At 40.0% G+C, this 20915-nt stretch overlaps 1 protein-coding gene across 6 annotated transcripts in view; it reads right to left on the bottom strand.

The window, feature by feature from the left end:
- The window catches only part of IDE (insulin degrading enzyme), a 121101-nt gene that overhangs the window by 93613 nt on the left and 6573 nt on the right, over positions 1 to 20915 (bottom strand). For 5 of the 6 annotated variants that reach the window (XM_061635544.1, XM_061635542.1, XM_061635540.1 and 2 more), the window contains exons 2-4: positions 4232 to 4416; positions 2646 to 2853; positions 1182 to 1351 (exon numbers count right to left, since the gene is read on the bottom strand). In XM_061635544.1, the coding sequence (XP_061491528.1) occupies positions 1182 to 1351; positions 2646 to 2853; positions 4232 to 4403 (550 nt within the window). In that variant the 5' untranslated portion in view covers positions 4404 to 4416. Of the gene's footprint in view, positions 1 to 1181; positions 1352 to 2645; positions 2854 to 4231; positions 4417 to 19999; positions 20058 to 20915 lie in introns of those variants that run through there. The other variant, XM_061635543.1, reaches the window with a different exon arrangement.

The following is a 20915-nucleotide window of genomic DNA, read 5'->3' as shown; positions in this document are numbered from 1 at the left end:
CATCCTCCAGGGAGACAGCATATCTGGCGAGTCCATGGATCTTCTTAGGATACTTGGGTTTCAATCCCACACAGTAGGGAGTCTCCCACTACTACTACTCTTCTCTTCTTCTTCTCTTCTTCTTGTCACGGAGCATGGTTTCATTGCCTTTGCTTGACTGACCTTCAGCCTCTCACTTGCATGGGGTTTCCTGTAATTCTTCCCCTATAGGCTGTCCTCCAGTCTCATCCTCAAGTGCCTGGAAGCGGTTCCGTAGTTCCACTAGTGAAGGGTGTCTTCTAGCTCTTCTGCTCCTGTTACCCTTTTCCACCGAGTTTCCACCACTTCGTTGTTGCCCTCCACAACAGTCTCCTCTTCTGCTTCAACATGCTGCTATTCTCCTACCTCCTGCACTTCTCTTTGCTGTTGTTGTTCCAGTGTTTTTTCAGAGCCTAAATTTAGCTTTATTCATCACCTTAAACACCACCTGGGATTGATGTACCCCAATCAGTTTGAAGTTTAATTTGACCTAATAAAATTATTAAATGAAAGTTGCAGCTAAACAGCTTAACTTGCATTTCATCCAGTGTGCCTCTTACACAGTGACTTTGTTTAGACATCATAGTAACCCACAGGTAAAGGTTTACCATGACCACTCAAGTTGCTCCTGCTCGCTAGCAGGGATAAGTAAGAAACCACAATCCTTGGCTTATTTAGCCTTATATCTAAACTGGGGAGTCTCATGGTTTGTTTTCTCAAACAACCTGCAATTGGTAAACTAAGAGCACACCTTGGCTTCAGAATGTTTGGAGTGAAACAAACAACGACCCCCAGGTTTGACATAATGCTAAGCTAAGGATCGTGGTTTGTTCCTGCTTGCTAACAGGGATGAAATGGGAGCAATCTGTATGGTCATGATAAACCATTACCCATGACTTACCATGACATGCGAATGTACTCATTTATTTATTCTTTCAGTTTGTGACACATTCTCAGTTACTTTTAAAAGTGAATCAAACGCACTAATTTATCATGTGTAAAGGCTGCATCATCAAATATATTCCACATCTTATATTACATGGTGTCAATTTTAACTCATTATTTTTGTAATGTAAAAAAATGTGATAGAGCATCACAGCAGAGCTTAAAGGGATGTCTCTATTCAAGGCAGATTATGCGTAATGGAATGAAATATTACATACCTGTCCCAAATTTACTGAAGGGGTGATTGGGATTTCCAGTAGCCTTTTCCAGCTGAAACAGTCTCCAAGCATCATTCATTAAATTCTTTTCATGTTCAGAATCAACAGCATTTACTTCTCTGTCTTTGCAACTTTCATCAAACAGCGGGCACAAAAAAAACTGAGCAAACCTACATGGAAAAAGGTTAGATCTTTTTCCAAATCAATTCACTTACCACACAGCCACATTTTAAAAGATTAAAATATGAAATTCATTTTCAAATATTAACAAAGTAGAGGATCACACAATACTTTGTCACCACCTCAGGATGGGATTTCCTCACCAAGTCTTAGCCCTCGGTCTTCAAAGCTCTGAGCAGTTAACCACATTTGCATTAAACTCTTGTTCACCTGGAGCTCCACTGTTTGGAGGTACTCTCTCATCCCCAAGTGGACATTCTAGCGCTATTTGCTGTAATGACCTTTCTAGCACACAAACAACCAGCAAAACTACCACTAGCTGCCTCACATCATTTTGGTATAGGCTATTAGATCCTCGTTTATTATCTCAGATCTGTCTTTTTGCTGTTCTTCTATGAACTAGCCATTGAAAATCTCTGTGGCAGAAGCCTACTGTGTGTCCATGAAATACCAGTTATTGGAAATCATCCTAGAGAGATGGACTTGGGACCCTCCCAAAATCACCAAAGCTAATGTTATGAAGGCTGTCCTTGGACTTGGTCGTGATCCAAAACTCTTGTGGAGAAAAGAAATAGGAGAGAGACCAAGAGATAAAGTGAGGCTGTCTAACCTGCAATTACTTTGTCTTCTTTAAAAAATGATAAAATTATTACCAGAGAGTAAGACCCATTGCATTTAATGGGACTAACTTCCAAGTAGAAACACAGGGGATTACACTTATTTTGCTAAGTCAGAAGTAAAATGCAATAAATTCAGTGGGACCAACATAATATTAAATATGCTCAGAGCTGCAGCAGTAGGCTGAATCTGCCCATTTTCACCAAATATAAAATTCCATATAGAAAAGAGCCTTTGAGAGTCAGGTGATAAATATAAAACATATATTGTGAGTGTAAGCAGAATAAATTTATAGATCAAACACATATAAGGTTCTTATGTAACACTTTCATAGCTATGTAAGGTAACAGTGAAATGATTTTAAAAAACCATACTGTCTTTAAAACACACATTATACTATTGATGAGTCTCTTCTCACTGAAAACTATTTTGATATAATACTGCAAGGGCTCATTCCATAATGTATTTTTTTTGCTGTGCTCCCCAAGATATTAAGAGTCATATTTCAGTAATTCAGTTTTTATAATTGTATTAATTTCATTATTATGAAAAAGTAGAGGCAATGAATACACTATATAGGAATGTTACCAGTGGGTAGGACCACGTTAACTACACTTGGTAAAAAGACAAAACCCAACAAATATATCTGATAATCGATATGCTCACCTGTCCAGGGCACCTTCCAAGTGTTCATGTGACACATCAAAATAATAATTGGTGTGCTCTCCACTGGTAAAAGCATTTGAACTCCCTGCATGTTCACTGAGAAATTGGCTGTACTCATTTTCTTTTGGGTATTTCTCAGTTCCCAAGAAGAGCATATGTTCACAAAAATGGCTTAACCCAGCAATATTAGGGGGATCAGATAATGACCCTTATGGAGGGAAAAAATGGAAGAAGTCATCCTAACTGAAGAAACAGAATCCTCTTTTTAAAAAAACAAAAACAAAAATGCATACAAGAGCTGATACACAAATTCAGTTTAAATGGTAGCAATCAGATCATCCATCATACGCAGAATTTTAATCCTTTTCTCTAGATCAGAGAAGAAATCAACTTGCTGATTTTAACTGCAAATATTTAGGGAATTAAGTCACTTTATCTCCCTTTGCAGAAAAGCTAGGCTAGAAGGCACCTGCTGGTATACAACTGCTTTATACTAACTATCCTATATAAACCTGTAGAGAAGATACAATGAAGATACTAAACCAGAGATTAGTGGTTTATGCAAGCACCCCAAGCTGCAAAGAAAAGAGATCTGATAAAGCAAGATCTACATAATTAACAACTTTGAGCAAAAATGCTAGGCAGGAATTATAATAACCATTTTCCAATTGCATGTTTGCTTAACCATGCAAATACATCATTTTGAGGCCTACTATTTGACTACTGCAAACTTACTATACAAGTTAGCTGCCCCTAATTTTCATATGACATTCCATCTCTCATTAACAATTTGTACCAATTTGTACTATTTTTTCATGTATTCTCCAACGGACAAAACAGGAAGCTTAAGCATAGCGGTATGGAACGCATAAAAAATTATCCACCATTTATCCTTAGGCCTGATGTAGAACAATTTATTTATACAGCCACTTTTATGATAAATGTAACCCCTGAGGCCTACCTAAGGTTGCAATCCTAATCCCACTTACCTGGAAGTAAACCCCACTGAATTCAACAACACTTACTTTTGAGCAGACGTAGCCAGGACAGTGCAGTAAGACTGCAAATTTATACACACTTTCCTGGCAGTTAAGTGGGGCTTACTAATAAGTAGGACTGCTCTGTAAACATATATTACATCCAAAGAAGTCACTGTAATAATTTCAAGCAGTATTTACCTAAACACGTTTTACATAAATATAAAAAGGTGAAAACCAGTCAGGTACCATGCTATGCATGCTCATCCCTTGGTTTAACTATTTAATTTATTAAATTTATTAAATTTATATCTCACCCTTCCTCCTAGAAGGAGCCCTGGGCGTCAATTTTAATTTAAGTTTTAGTGTGGCCATCTTCAAAACTGTGTCCAGTAACGCATACACATCTTGCTAGCCTGATTTTAAACACATGTAACAAGACCCTTAAACAAGACTCATGTTAGTATAACTTCCAAGTGAGGCTGCTTATGACAATGGCCTAAGTCTAGTTACTAGAAAGTTGTATTACTTTTTGAAAGCAATTGCTTTTGAGTTACTTTACAATGCAAAACCAAGTTAGCCAGATACAAGATAGCTGATCACAAATACCTATGTGTACATCAAGTGCAGCTGAAGACTTATCTGTGGTGGGGTCACTGATAAGCATTGCCTTGATGCCATTTGCCAGTTCTAGCCCGCGATATTCTCGTTTATCCTCAGGTGATTTGATAATATCATTTGCTATTCTTTTGATAGCAGGATCATTCATTTTGTTGTGCATTGCTTGTTGAAACCTAAAAAAACATAATAAAATGTAAAGTCATATCCCAGTTCAAATAATCTAAGAAGATGGGGAGATGTAGCTGTAACTCATGAACTCCTACCTTTAGGTCTAGATTGAAAACATTATCTATAGTCCAACAAATCAAGCGGTACTTAAATCAACTGAAATCAACAGATTAAAGCAAGATTAAAGCCATATTGTCTTGGAGCCATTGAAGTTCAAGGGGATATTTCCTTCACATGTAGAATAGCTCTGGTTATAGTGCTTCCAATAACAATCTGGCCTAACAATGATCACAGTGAATCAATTCATTAATAACAAATTTTATAATATTTAAAATATATTCATACTTTCCTTTTTAGCTATAATACTACAGCTGCCAAGTCAATCTTTATTGATTGAGAATATTGGCTTTCATAATATTGAAAATGTTTTTGAAAAACTACAAGTTCAGACAAATAAAACTGCAATGAAGTATCAATATATGCTTAACTGTCTAAAACAAAAATTACCCCAAATAAGATACAGAACAGTAAAGCTTAGTAAATTTATAACATCCTTTTGGCATAGGAAGATTAGATTACCATTCTGAATCCATGATGAATTGTTTTACAAAGAAAACAGAATGATGGAGAGACAAATGAACTGACCAAGCAGGTTGAAAATGTTAGAATCACGCTCCAAAGACAAGCCAGAAATAGTTTACTTCAAGATCTGTGCTTGTGTGAATTAATTCAAGCCCACATGAATGCTGAAGTTATTCATGCTGGGCTATTTACCTGACTACACCCTTATCCACTACTCAAAAAAATGTGATTAAGTTTCCAGTATTTCTGCATGCTACACCCTAGTCTTGACTGGCCACTAATCCAGATAGAAGATGGGTGGGGGAAAAAAAACAAGAAGAGAAAAATCCCTGGACAGGCTATATTCAGGGCACACTGTGAAAGACTCTTGTTCAGTCACGCCTTGCATTATAGTCTCTTGTTTCTTAGTTTTCATGTACAACAAAAATATTTTTTTAAAATATTACTTCTGAAAGGAGCAGTATGCCTTCCTCCAATATCCCAACCAAAAATACTTTTGGGCTGCAATTCTACGGACTTATCCACACTAGGGTTGCCAGGTCTCCGGTTTTCTGCCGGAGTTTTCGGCAAAACGGGGCCGTCTCCGGCCTCCGGCCATAGTTTGTTTGAAGCCGTTGATCTCCGGCTTTTCAGTGTCTCCCTCAGGCACGCATGCGTGATTGACATGCATGCGTGATTGACTGGCCGCCTTCCCGCCCTTTGTCATTGAGGGAGGGACTACTAGAGAGACAGGAAGTGAGTAAAGTGTAGCCGCCGCCCCTGGAGCAAGAAGGCCTCGTCGGAGGAGGCTGGCCCAGCTTGTTGGTAGCTAGGCCTCTGCTTGGGAATCGTCGCGCCGGGGAAACAGGCTTGGTAGGCCCGAGAGAGAGAGAGAGAGAGGGGGGGCAGGCAACTGAGCTGTGGAGTGAGCAGATCCAGCCCCACTACACCTTCTGCTATTGCAGACAAATACCCCCTGCCTGGGTCATTGCTCCCACTCTTTATGGACTCCATAACTGAAAGTAAACTGAGCTGCTAGAGCCATGAGGAGGGGGAATTGGCAGGTGAGAGGTAAGTTTAAAGATTCCTCTCTCCTGTCCAACATTTGCATTGTTAACCAGCCTGGGATGGGGTGAAACAGAAATATTCCAGATAAAGTAAAATAACATGCCAGTTCTCCCCTGCTTTCACTTTACATTATTTTGGCTACCACAGGTTTGGGAACCTGCATTTGCTAAAATAATATGTAGTCCCTTCTGTCCTTAGGCTGAAATTCTGTGCACACACAAGCTTAATTACTATTAAACTCAGCACTTACTTCCAAGTAAATGTATGTGGGACTGGGCTGCAAGAGGCACAGAACAGAACATGAAGAAATAATAACTCTGAACTGAGTCTGACTGCTCGTTTCTTGAAACCACATTTTTAAACTTGTGCATAAAATAAGCTAGCTGGTTACAAAGTGATTGCTTGCCAGAAATCTAAGGATGTGTAAACACAAGCTGAAGAGTTGTTGGAAATTATCAGGGATGAAGTGTATGTATAGTATTACTCAAACCTGTAGAGCGACATAGTATTGAACTGTTTCCTTTAGCTTGTAAATAAAGAAACTGCTTGAAAATTACTGCACAATATAGAAGGTTCAACTGTAATTATTTTATCTCAAAGTGCCTGCTGAACATAGATGTTGACATAGTTTCAGCTATTTTAGTTTATGACTGCAGCTTACAAACTGTTGGGAACTTTGTAATGTTAGTTTAGTGAAGATATAGTCATGTTAAGGGCTGTCATGTCAGCTTGTTGTTTCTAATGGTTACAGATGATCCATTGTGTCCCAGCTCAGTCACAATGCAACATAATCTGAATCATGTTGTCTTCTGGCTAATCAATAAATGACTCTAGTTAGTTAAAAGCAGCTGTGGGGAACCTGTGGCCCTTTAGTTGTTGTTGAACTACAACTCTCATAATCCCTACCTAGCTATTAACAATGCTTGCTGGGGATGATGGGAGTTGTAGTTCAGCAACATCTGGTGGGCCAAAGGTTCCACACACCTGATTAAAATTGTCAGCTGATACATGATGGGAGCTGTGGGTGGAAACTCCCATTGGGACAATAAACTGATTATCAGAGGGCTCTGATCCTGCAAATATCCAGTTGCCACATACACTACAGTTCAAGATCCACCAGCCACTACAGCAGGTCTGGGGAAACCATGGCCCTCCAGATGTTGTTAGACTCTTAACTCAGCCTTTCCCAACCAGTGTGCCTCCAGATGTTGTTGGACCACAATCCCCACCTTTCCTGACCATTGACAATGCTGTCTGAGGCTGATGGGAGTTGTGGTCCAACAACATCTGGAGGCACACTGGTTGGGAAAGGCTGCTCTAACTCCTGTCAGTCCCAGCAAGCATAGCCAATGGTCAGGAATGAATGGAGTTGTAGTCCAACATCTGGGTGCCATAGGTTTCCCCACCCTGCATTATAACACTGCCAGATTTAAAAAAGCAAATTCCTGAAGGAAGGGCTCAGTGGTATACCACATGCTTTGAACAGGAAACGTTCTGGGTGCAAGCCCTGGCATCTCCAAGTCAGGCTGGGAAAGACCCCAGTCTGAAATCCTGCAAAACAATACTCAGCTAGTTGGACCAATTGCCTGGCTTAATGCAAAGCAACTTCCTATATGCCTTTTAATTAACAGTAGTTTACAATTTCTGGAAGGTTGTAATGTTGTGAGAAACTATGTCTGCTGGAATTTGCCCTTCTGGGCAATTTTGAAAGTCCCTGTGGTATTTAATATGGCATCTGTAACAGCCAGTACATCTGCCCTTAAACTAGCTTTGCTTTCTTTTTTATGAAATTAACAGTTTGATTCCATGTATGTTTACCTGGAAGTCTAACCCACTAACAATATTTATTCCCAGTCCTAAATATGCATAGGACAGCAACCTAAATTATCACTGATTTCACTGAATGTGGTCGCACCATGAGTGCAACCCAGCTCCTCGCTGATTGCAGCAGAATTAATTCTGTATGTACTGCCTTATTAAGACACAGCAACAGATTTATTCAATATCTAAAAGACTCTGGAATGATTGCATGACTAACCAGAAATCTGTAAGCTATATGCAAAGCAAAACTTCATTATGAAATGTTAATGTCTAGAATAATTTATGCAATGAAAAGCTCAAAGTAAAAAGGCTGATTGAGGTTTAAAAGGTTAACAAAAATAGCTGTAACTTTAATAATTAACAGCACAATCCTATGAATGTTTACTCATAAGTCCCACTGTTTCCATAGGGCGGGGCATATACAACCTACTATATGTATTTAGGATTGAAGCCTGTTGTTGTTATGTGCCTCCAAGTCGACTATGACTTAAGGCAACCCTATGAATCAGTGACCTCCAAGAGCATCTGTCATGAACCACCCTGTTCAGATCTTGTAAGTTCAGGTCTGTGGCTTCCTTGATGGAATCAATCCATCTCTTGTTTGGCCTTCCTCTTTTTCTACTCCCTTCTGTTTTTCCAAGCATTATTATCTTTTCTAGTGAATCATGTCTTCTCATGATGTGTCCAAAGTATGATAACCTCAGTTTCATCATTTTAGCTTCTAGTGATAGTTCTGGTTTAATTTGTTAAACATGGCTGCAACCACATCTACTCAGAAGTAAGTCCTATTGAGTTCTATGGGGCTTAGTTCCTTAATAAGAATGTTTACAGTTGCTGCCTTCAGGGGCATCCATCTGTGCTCCCATCTAACATCTCTGCAACACTAAGCTCCTTTCTTCCAATAATGGCCTGGCCTGAGGGCACGTAAACCCTTCTTGCCAGAAGCAAGTAAGCTAGATTAAATGTTCCCTAAAGGCGTTGAACTGTGACCTGGCAGACCAGGGTTTGAATCCCCACACAGCCATGAAGCTCACTGGGTGACCGTGGGCCAGTCACTGCCTGTCAGACTCAGAGGAAGGCAATAGTAAACCACCTCTGTCTGAATACTGCTTACCATGAAGACCCTATCTGGGATCAACTTGAAGGCAGTCCATTTCCATTTTGCATCACCCTAAGCTTGTGAGAAAGAATGACCTTGTCACTTCAGATGGACCTAGGAACACCCTATTTTAGGTAAGATTTCTATTTTAATCTCCAGAGAATTTTTTTTTGAATTGTATGCTCAAAGCAACTGTGGTTGATACAATGTATCATGTTTAATGACGTCACCAGGGCCCGCCCCGTGGCGTCACCAGGGCCCGCCCCGTGGCGTCACCAGGGCCCGCCCCGTGGCGTCACCAGGGCCCGCCCCGTGGCGTCACCAGGGCCCGCCCCGTGGCGTCACCAGGGCCCGCCCCGTGGCGTCACCAGGGCCCGCCCCGTGGCGTCACCAGGGCCCGCCCCGTGGCGTCACCAGGGCCCGCCCCGTGACGTCACCAGGGCCCGCCCCGTGACGTCACCAGGGCCCGCCCCGTGACGTCACCAGGGCCCGCCCCGTGACGTCACCAGGGCCCGCCCCGTGACGTCACCAGGGCCCGCCCCGTGACGTCACCAGGGCCCGCCCCGTGACGTCACCAGGGCCCGCCCCGTGACGTCACCAGGGCCCGCCCCGTGACGTCACTAGGGCCCGCCCCCATTTTCTCAGGTTTTTGGATGGTTCCGACCTGGCAACCCTAATCCACACGTAGGCCGAACTGAAAACAATGGGACTTACTTCTGAGTAGTCATGTATAAGATCATGCTAACTACTTCCCTTTTCTTTTCTTAGATCATTCTAGCCTCTTTCATCCAAGTATCTTGTACTTTGCAAACTAAAGTGCTGAATGATTATTCCCAGTGTATGTACAGTTCCTGGCAATCACAACACTATGCTGAAATACTGAAGACAACTACAACGTGCATTAGCTATTTGGAGCAGAACAGCATCAGATTATGATTGTTCTAAATAATTCATTCGATAAAACAACACAGTCATTACTGTCACTGCCACAAACTTAAAGAAACTTCAAAAGGAGAAATATCAACATGGAATTTTGGGAACAGTGCTATTTACTAAAAAAGAACAGGTAACAGAAAGACGAGAAAAAATAAGGCCGAGAGAAAAATAAATAAATACCACAGAAGTGTATGTTTCAGGATTGTTACAGTTCTAGGCTAAAATAAGATGCTTATCAAATGAAAGCCATATTTTTAAACACTATATTCTGCCTTCACAATTCCACACCCAAAAAGATTAACAAGGCCTACACAACAATTTTCGGGTTCCACAGAGTTAGTTCCCATGGAAGTCTACAGAGGAGGTCCACCCATACATAGAACAGCAATATATTTTTAAACATCAATTTCTATATTTAAAATAAAAATTGAACTATCTTGTGTAAACATTTTTACATTTGCCAATCAATCTCATATTGACCATGGGATGAGCTCCACAGTAAAACAATACTATCTACTAATACTATCAAAGTCCCTATCCCTCATTTATCTACTAAATATTTGACATTTACATTTTATTCAAACCAGTGTGATGTCAGCTATAGTACGTGGTAGTTTTTAGTCTAGGTGTAAATGTACCTGCGCTAACCTATGAAACAATGGAAGACAAACAAGACAGACAAAAGGAACACATGGCAGTCCTAAGATACCAAGCCAAAAAATTGCAGTCAGATGCAATTACAAATCAAACTGAATCAGGTTGCTATAGGGGTGAAAGGCTGCAATAATAATGACTGCTCCAGTAACACATATGATTAAGAAAAGATTATTAGAAACAAAAATTAAAACGTAGGGCTGGTACCAGGGTTAAAAGAAACACTAGGAACTGTTAAAAGAAACAGTAGGAATAACTAACTGAAGGCATGCTACACGTATGACAGGGAGGTAGCACTGTCCTTGTTCCCCATATTTGCATAGGTATCCAAGGCAGACTGCAATCAACCCTGTCTGGATCTTGTGCTGAGATTCAGGGATAGGTTGAGAATCTCAACTGTGTACCAGCTGCCCAGCTGATTTCCTAATTGAGCTCATGGAAGTGATCTTGGACCTGGTATCAGAGATCCCTTGATTTGTATTTCTGGAGCGTTCACGCTATGGCCATCCTAGCAGCTACAGTTTAAGACTACATAGCCTTCAGGGCAACCATTCGTCTGCTGCTAGCTATGTTGGACCCAATGCACGTATAAGGACATCCACTGGACCAACTTTATTGTACTAAACAGGGTATGCTTGTGATCTGATAACTGAAGGCAGTGAAATAATGCCTTAGTCATAGTAAATTCAAGGCACATGTGGACATGACCAACAACCTCCACAAGGCTGAGCAGCCAATCACAATGGTGTGTCCCCATAAACGTGTGAAATTATAGGATTCCTAAATGCTCTAGTGGCATTACAAAGGGATGTTAGAGACAACTCTATTCATGCCCTGGTCAATTTCTGGGATGGATAACTGACTAGGAACACTGCCAGACGTACTCCTAAATGCACTTTCCTCAAACCCCAACTGCTTGGATTACTTATAAGTTTATTTATGCTTTTATAAACTTAGTATTTTAATATGTATTATTATTATTAATTATTAGTTACTTTTCCCCAAAAAAGAAACTCAAAGTGACTTGTAACATTAAATATTTCTAAAATCCCTAAGGAGTAGAATGGAAATGAAATGGGTTAGGAGACAGCTTAGTACAAATGACAAAACCTTATGCTGAATCTAACCAAGAATGCCGTAGAGTAAGGACAGGGAACCTGTGTCAGTCTGAGGGCCATGTTCCCTTGTAGGTAGCCTTCACATGCCAGAACTAGAAGTAAATGTGGACAGAGCAACAAATGTTAATTTACCTTTGTACTGTAGGCCAATTTCTATGCATACTTACCCGTTCCTCTCAATCCTCCATCCAGGCAAGCAAGAAACATGGTCAGAGTTCAAGGACACATTCCAGCCAGGCAAAGTCATTCAAGGAGAGATCAAAGCAGGGCTGGTGAGGGTTATGGCTGCAGAGGGGGTATGACAAGTAAAGAGACCTAGAGGGACACATTTGGCCCCTGAGCCTGAGGTTCCCCCTGTTGACCATTGAACCGCACTGTCACTGAGTCTGTTTTCCATCAAGTCTGCAAAACTGTAACTAGGGGGAGTTATGTCTTAGCCCGGTCTGGGAACGGACTGCCAAGGCCGTTGCTATGGTAACCATCTGATAGACTGGGAAAGTTCTAACAGAGTCTGTAAGTTGTGTCTTCTGAATTATGCCTCTGAGCTGTGAGGCTGGTCTTCTGTGTATTGCCTCTGAACTGAGAGGTTGTCTTCTGTGTTTACCCCCAGAGGGGGGGGGTGACTGAAGAAACTCTACATGTATTTACTCTTAAGCCTTAAGCCATAATGTCTTAATAAAAGACTCTTAACATGCTCTAATGCTCTGAAGAAGTTTCTTGCTCAACTTAACTCCAACGTAATGTATGCCGTTTCATGCAACAACGCTCACACATCAACACCCCCATCCCTGCCATAAACCTCAGGTGCAGTCCTATGAAACGGTGGCAGCTATTTAGCCCCTCGCTACCACCATTAGATCCAGCTGAGTTGTTCTGGATGGTATAAGAACTACTGGGCCTTAAGTAAGAGCCACTGGAAGACGATGCACCTACAGCTTACTTACTATGATTATTTTGCCAATTCTTTGCTGACAAAATTCAGCTCAACTTGGACTCCATAACTAAATACAGTATCTACTCTGGACTCTTGGGAGCAGTTGCTTGTTGCAGTTACTTAGATTAATTAAGTAACCTTTTATTTGAGAATGTGGGCAAAGTCCTTAGGAGGTGAAGGCTACCATGTGGATACTGCCAATCATGGCTGCCTCCAGTAGGAATTTTGCTCTCTGGCAAAAGTCATCAGCGGTTCATTAAAAGAGGGAAGAATTCCACTAATATTAAAGAAGGTAGTGGTCCAGCCTCTCCTAAAAATAAAAATTGTGTTAAGGATGACCAAATTGGCAACCTCCATTTTTAGGGAAATTAATTGAGTGTGGGGTAGCAGAGGGACACTGACCTGATTGGATGAATCATTCTTCCATGCACCTTTTCAATAAGGGTTGTGTACTGGCTATGGGATTTATTGCATTGGACACCCACGTGGATGATCTGTATCTGGAAGTCATTGGTAATGAGGGAATACCTCCCTGCTGGTTGTTGGACTTCTCAGCAATTTATGACACCAAGATCACCTAGTCAGGGCTCTTAGATTATGCCCAAAAGAGATGCAACTGCATTCAGAATGAGCTTCTTTAAACATCAGAATTATCCAAGGTTTATCATGACTTGATCGTATCACTACAAGTCCCTCCCCTCTCAGCCTCCAGCACAGATATAAGAAAGAGTTTGGAAGTTTTCACTTCTGTTTTTGATTAACCATAGTTTAGCATTATGACTCAACCTTAAACTATGGTTAATATTAACTATTATCAATTGAAACAAGCAAGCTTCATAACCCAAGATTTGAAGTTGGCTTGTTTCAAACTTCCGGGAAGGGTGACTTCGCTTGTGCCTGCTTTTCGAGACGAGCTCTCGTCTCAGAAGAAGTTTTTTCAGCGTAAATCAGTCAGAACATTCTTTTTGACTGATGAAGATTTTCTCTCGGGAAGGGAGAAACATAGAGATTAACCATAAAAGCCTGTTTTTGTTTGGGAGGACTGGAGCTCATTAATTTATGAGAGAAGGTTCAGCCAGCAATGCCGGAGGACGTCCATCACGCTCTAGCTGAATAAACGACACGTTTATCTTTTCTTTAAAGAAGAACGGACTTAAACAAGCAAGCACCCTTCTTTCTACATTTTTTTTTTCATTTGGTTAATCGTTGCTGCAAAAAGATTTGTCAATGAATCAGCTATAAAGATCTTCTGGGTGAGTTAAAAATTTTCTCCTTTATTCACGAAACTAAGGAGGAGAAAAATTGAAAAAAGCCTATCTTAGTTTTTATTGCAAAAAGCTGGCCTGGAGGTGCATTTTGAAGATATAAATGGAGGAGGGATTTCTATTTCGAGGAGGGGAAAAAAAAAAAATTTTTGATTTATGAACTTTGGAGCATTATACGTTTGGGATTATTTTCTTTTTGGTCTATTTCTTTTTGACGAATCTGCTTGTTCACGACGCCACTAACCTTTTTGAAGCTGGGAACTGGATTTGTTTTGTATTCCTGAACATGAGAGATAAGGCAGGCTGTACTGTCTACATTGTGACTTCATCGAGCCTGGAATATTAACCCAATTGTGACTGAAATAATTTTTGTTTTTGTGGTTCTAAGAATGGCAATCAGGAAAGGGGCTGAGACCATGGAAGAAATCATGTTTCAGAAAATAATGGATGAGATTGAGACACCGAAACAAATCTGGAGACAGGGTAGACAGAAGATGAAAAATGAATTTAGCAAAATGACGCAGGAGTTTAAAGAAATAGTGGATTCTGTGAGAGAGGAGGCTCTGGAGACTGGAACAAATGTAGTATTGGAAAAAGATCTGGAGTCTATGGATACAAGAAACAAAGCTTACTGCTTGGAACTTAATGTTGTCTCTGAAGAAATTAATGAAGATAATAGAGATAAAGTTATCAATGTCTTGCATAATTTTTTGGACTGGAATGATGTGATGGAGTTTGACATAGAAAAAATCTATGGAATTGGCTACAGATATGGGACAATGGAAAAATTCTTAAGAGATGAGCCAGTGCATTTTGTAAAAAAGAAGAGCAGAGATGTGACTTTACAACAATATCTCAGCAACATATTCAGAATTGATGGCAAGAAAAGATTTGTGATGAGGGAGATTCCCATCAGACTCTTATTATATGACTATGGCTATGACAGCAAGATTAATATGGGATACTGATAATGGAAGAATGGATACTGAAAATACTGGACTGAACAAGACTATTGAAGATGGAAGATGGAATCAATATTGATATTGGAAGAATGGCTATTGAAATCATTGGATCAAACTGGTTTGACGAGATGGATTAATCTATATGTTTATTTGGACTATGGCTATGAAAACAAGATTATTACGGGATACCGATAATGGAAGAATGGCTATTGAAATTATTGGACTTAATAGGATTATCGATAATGGAAGAATGGTTACTGAAATTATTGGACTTAACAGGATTATTGAAGATGGAAGATGGAATTAATATTGATAATGGAAAAATGGCTATTGAAATTATTGGACCTAGTGGATTTGAATGAGATGGATTGGTCGACATGTTTATCTGGAGAAAAATTGAAAGATATATCTTTCAAGGAATTGAAATCTCTCTTTGACTTTTTGTGGGAAGAATAAAGTAATGTTTATGAGATTTGATGAATAGTTAAGATAGCTACTGGAGGAAAGTGATTTTATAACATAATTTAGGAGACAGGATTGTTATATATTGTAGACTTATAGCTGATCTGCGATAAATCGGAAGTCAACATTTTATTTTATTGTTTAATAATTTTTGTTTTGTTTTGTTTTTTGTCTTTAAAATTTTGAATTAAAATTAATGAAAAAAAAAAAAACAGGCCACAGTTAATCTTGACTACAGTTGTCAGGTTTGAATGAAGCAACAGGTTTTTGTTTAATCAAAAACAGAAGTGAGAACTTTTTGCCTCCTCCTCATGTCCATGCTGGAGAACGAGGAAGAGAATTTGTGAACCTGAGTCCAAACTGGCTCACTGTGATCACTGGAGAGCCTAGCTGAGCTTAAAAGGAATTGAACTGTGTGTTCCACAAACTTCAGTCTGTCACCAATGCTGTTTATATAGCTGTGAATGAGATAAACCAAACTAGTTGTATCTGGAGAAGTCAAAGGTGACATGGGTTAATAACCTCAAGGTTTTTGAGGGAGGTTATGCACATCCCCCTCTAAGGATACTTGAAGCCTGAGTATGCTTCTGCACAGACCTGCCACTTCTTAAATCAAGGAGATCTCACCACACTGATCCATGTTTTTATAATCTTTAGAATCATATAATGCAATGTGTATTATGTTCAGCTGCCCTTAGAAATCATTCAGAAGCTGTAGCAAGGATGGAATATCATTGCCTATTTCCTGATGAACATGGGGAGATGATTAACATACACTATCAATTTTGCAGGTGTGGCACTACCTATCTGTGAGCTTCTGAGCCCAGTTAAAGATGATGGCACTTACAGTATCTTTAAACCAGAGATGGCTAACCTGTGGCCCTATAGATGTCTTTCGACTATAACTCCCAGCATCCCTGACTACTGGCCATGCTGTCTGGGGGTGATTGGAGCTAGAGTCCAACAACATCTGAAAGGCAACTGGTTCCCTATCCCTGCTTTAAACTCTTCATAGCATGGGTCCAACATACTTTCATAGGGACTGCCTCACTGTATTTGACCCTCACAATGGCTTGATGATATAAGATCAAGCCCTGCTCTATATTTCCTCATTACAAGAATTGTTAGCACACTGAGGTTCTGGAATGACTTCCCCAATGGAGTAAAAACTGTGTGTCTAAAATGGCATTCTGGAGTGACTGTTTTACATGATTTAGGAAGATACATAGGATAGCTGGAGTGGTGTAACTTTTATTACTAAGTTGTGAATTGTTTTGTTGAATTCTTATTTTTATGTATGTTCTGTAAGAACTGAAACATTGCTTCTCTTTCTGATGTAAAGCACATTGAGTGTAGCAATAGTGGCATGCAAGTACATTAAATAAAGGCTCAAAAACTGGGCTGGGAAAAACAGAGAAGGTTCCAAAGACAAGAAAGGCACATTTTTCACACAGACACTATTCTGGTTGTTTTCTTGTTGCTTAGCAAAATCTAGGATTCTTTTTAAAGTAGTGGGCCTTTCCTAATTTATACTGGAGCAAAGAGGCAGTGTATCAAGTATTGCTTTGGCTGAATAACCACTGAATACTGATATTATGAAACTGTTGACAACATTTATCTTTCAATCAACAATTAAATATGATTCCTAAATTAAAGTACAGTAGGGCCCCACTTACCGGCGTTCCATTTTCCGGTGTTTCACTGATGCGGCGGCTTTCAATGAGGGGAAATTCCCCATTTTAAGGCCATTTTTGCGCTTTTGCAACATTTATGTCATTTTCGCGCAACACGCCCCATATTTTCAATGGGTTTCGCTTTGTGGCAATTTCCGCTTTACGGCAGCAGTCCGGAACAGAACCTGCCGTATAAGCGGGGTCCGCCTGTAATAAAGCCTGTAATGAACGGTATGTGATGAACTATAACACAGAATAGAGCAGACGGCATCAAAATTGCTATAAAGCCAGAAATTTCTGCATTTGACAAAACCAGGTATGTTGCCCACAGAAACCAGTGGGTTGTATTCAACTACATCCTACTCAGTTGAAATTAATGAACCTAAGTTAGTCATGTCTATTAACTTCAATGGGTCTACTCTGAGTAGGACTAGCATTGACTTCCATCCAATGTTTCCAGTAAATAAAAGCCATCAGCTACACAATTCCCACCATGTGGAAAATCAGGATAGTGTAACTTCTCACCTCTTCTACAATGAAGCCAGCATTCAGAGCTTTGGGGGAATTCATTAAAACTCACTACCATATGACACAAATGTAAAATTAAACCCAAGTCCATTCCCTAACTTAGTTTTTGGTCTAGTTCTCCTTCTGCGCATTCCTTGCTGATCTTAAAAAAACTTTTAAAGACGGAGTGAAGATGAAGGTTGAGATTGTGACATCTTCCCTAAAGTAATGGTGACATTTAAAGGTACATCAGCCAATAACAACCCGTTTTTTCTTCACTACCGTGAGTAGTCAATGAAGTGTTCATCAATGCACAGATCTGTTTAAATACGTTACAGTTCAATAGCTTTAAGTCACACTTTTTGTATTATTTATATTATTTATAATGACACATCACAGAGGTTCACTGTACTTGGAAAATATATAGCTCAGTCATTCTACATTCAGACTCCAACCGCATCTGCAACATTACTCATGTTCCAACGAGTGAACAGCGGGGTGGGGTGCCATTGTTCTCCTGACCTCTGGTCAGTTGCTGCTAATTACCAGAAGGTGGAGGGGAGAGGCAGTGGCAAGGCAGGTATGGTAGGTGTAGGAGGTAGCTCCCAATAGCAACAGTGATGTTACTAACAGGAGGTCAGGCAAATGGCGGCGGTTTGCCACACCACCTGCTACTGGTCCCAAATCATTTAAAAATATCTGTAGCTGTGCTAAATTTAGTGCCTGGAAGTCACTGACTATATCTAGTGCTCAGTATCACCAAGGAAGTGAGATTAAAAGGATCTTACTTTAAATTGTTTGCTTTAAGAATTAAACATTTCATTAAACCTTTAATGTTTGTAAGACTTTTACAATTAAAGTGTTGACAATCTCGGTCACAAATATCTCTCCCATACCTAATTCATGAACCTCAGTCAAACTTTTCTCCAGAAACATTTAAGTGCAGTCATTATGTTCACTTTAGTCATGAAGTTATTTTTAAATTAACAACTTATTTCTGAACTATTTTAGAAACCCAAGTTTAGTTCTGGTTCAAATGCTACATACAAGAGGGAGAAAGAAGATGAATCCTGGACTTGACTGACCTCACCGTAGGTAAAAATCTGTGTGTTTCCCTTTGCTTGTTACAGCAAAAGCATGACTCATCCACACTTCTGCTTCCTCTACATCTATCACACACCTAGGCTTTCAGGGTGATCCAGTTTCTACCTTTTTTTTTCCTCCTGGTAAAGGCTCTGTACCTTTAATATTTCTCAGACAGAGAGATTAAACATGTACAAATTTTCCAAGCATGGAGACATACTGTTGGGAAAACTTCTGTTGAATTCCTACTCATTAGAGGCACAGAAACCCTCTTATTACAATAATGTAGGCTAATAATTAAGACACCTACAACAGAAGCTGTAGGTGGCAAAAAGACACCTACAAATAATGCCCTTCTTAAGGTGGCACCTAATAATTCTTCTGCGAACAAGTATCACAAGCATGTGACAGTCTGAGTAATCTTCTATTTATAGCACCTTAAACGCTGACCTGGAATGACCCAGATAATGACATCAATTAATTTCAATTCAGTCAAAACAAGACCTTTTCTACACAGATACAATTGGAACTGTAGTGGCCTTCCTTTTATTTCCCCCGCCTCATGGATACCTTCATGAAGAAAAGAGGTACTGACATGCCAGTTACTTAGTGGCAACCTTAATAGGGAACTGGCTTCCAACCTTAATAGGGCTTTCATTAAACTAGCCCCTAAGCTTGTTTGGGTGTAACCAGAAGTAGTACTCTTCTAAATAATATATATATGCATGTGCACGCACACACGCCTCTTCATGCTATCTGGTGTTCTTTAATACTACTACCATGAGCCAATTCTGAATTAGGTTACACTGTTACACAGGAAATTTTATATGATGGGGCACACACCAGGGAAGCAAGTTTGAGCCACTTCCCACACAACATTTTTATGAGGAAGGTGGCCTGCAACTAACACAGATCTAAACAACAATCATGTGGGAAAGAGTTGGAGAAGATATATATACATATACACACACACCCCAACATAATATGAGTACTGCCAAGCTGTTCCTAAAGGTTTTTAGAGTGATTTAGAGGAACACTTCTGTCATAAGCATTTATTTTCAGTAACTCTAAACTATGTTTTGTACAACTAAACAAGTGTTGTACAACATAATAAACTAAACTAAAAACATGAATGTAATAATGACATTATTTGAAAAAAGAAGCCTCATAAATGTTGTATGAAGTTCAGTCACAATGGCCTTCTGGATGTGTCATTAGGGTAGGTCACACAGGCCCTCATGAAACAACAGGAAAAATGCGTGTGCGTGAACTACGTGGCTTGCAAGCCACTCTATGATTCCATCATCACATACAAGACTATTAGGTGGCAATAGCAGAGCTTAACATGGTCAGATGAGGAAGCACAGCCATGGCACTGCAATGAGGATACAACAGACACAAGCAAAATGCATGACAAATAATTTTGAAGATATGTTCTTTCCTACCTTCCTATTTCTTTCTGTAGTGTTGCACTGTGATGTTCACAAAGCCCATGTTCTTTGGCAATAACTATATGGGAAAATATAAAGGAGGTACACAGCAGTGTCTGCAAGAGCTCAATTGAAAGATTAATTTACTGCAGCACATAGGGCTTTATTTGCACAATGAAGAGGCAGAGATTGCTATCTAATATCAAAACAAACAGGAACTGCAAAATGATTCTTGTGTCGTTCAAAGGTCACTGTGTGTTTCTTTACAGAATTGTGAACTCCACCCACCAGATATAACTAGATATAATCACCCAATACTTCCATTTCATCACAAAATAAGGGGCCGGAATCTTCTGCTCTTACCAGAGCTTACGGCCTATTTTTTGGATCATCTCAACCTTGCATTTGCCTGAAGCGTGCAAGCATAGTAACAACATCAGCAAACACAGGGATTGCTATCGTAGAATACAAGGTAGACTCCATGTCCTTGCTCTGGTCTCAATAATTACCTTATCTTTTTAGTCTTTGTAGAACTTGTGCTCCTTTCCATTAGGATTATTTCCCATCCATCCCCCTGCATTGAAAATCATGAAACTAGTTTTTAATCTGCTGCCCAGCAGCAGCAGGCGAAGTGCAGTAGCCAGAACATCTGCACAGCAAACTGTTGCAATCTGTTATTGCTCTGCTTTTGCTATTGCCCTCCCTTTAAGGACAATGGTCTCAGTGGCGCAGAATGCCTTCTACCAGCTTAGGTTGGTGGCCCAACTGCAACCCTATCTGGACAGGGATAACCTGGCTATAGTAATCTATGCTCTGGTAACCTCAAGGTTGGATTATTGCAATGCGGTTTACACGGGGCAGCATTTGAAAATGGTTCAGAAGCTTCAGTTAGTGCAGAATGCAGCTGCCCGATTGTTGATGGGTTCAAGGC

Source organism: Rhineura floridana, chromosome 7 (assembly GCF_030035675.1).
Source record: "Rhineura floridana isolate rRhiFlo1 chromosome 7, rRhiFlo1.hap2, whole genome shotgun sequence".
Taxonomy (NCBI): Eukaryota; Metazoa; Chordata; class Lepidosauria; order Squamata; family Rhineuridae; genus Rhineura; species Rhineura floridana.
The sequence above is the reverse complement of the archived record's forward strand: the minus strand, read 5'-3'. Positions and strand labels throughout refer to the sequence as shown.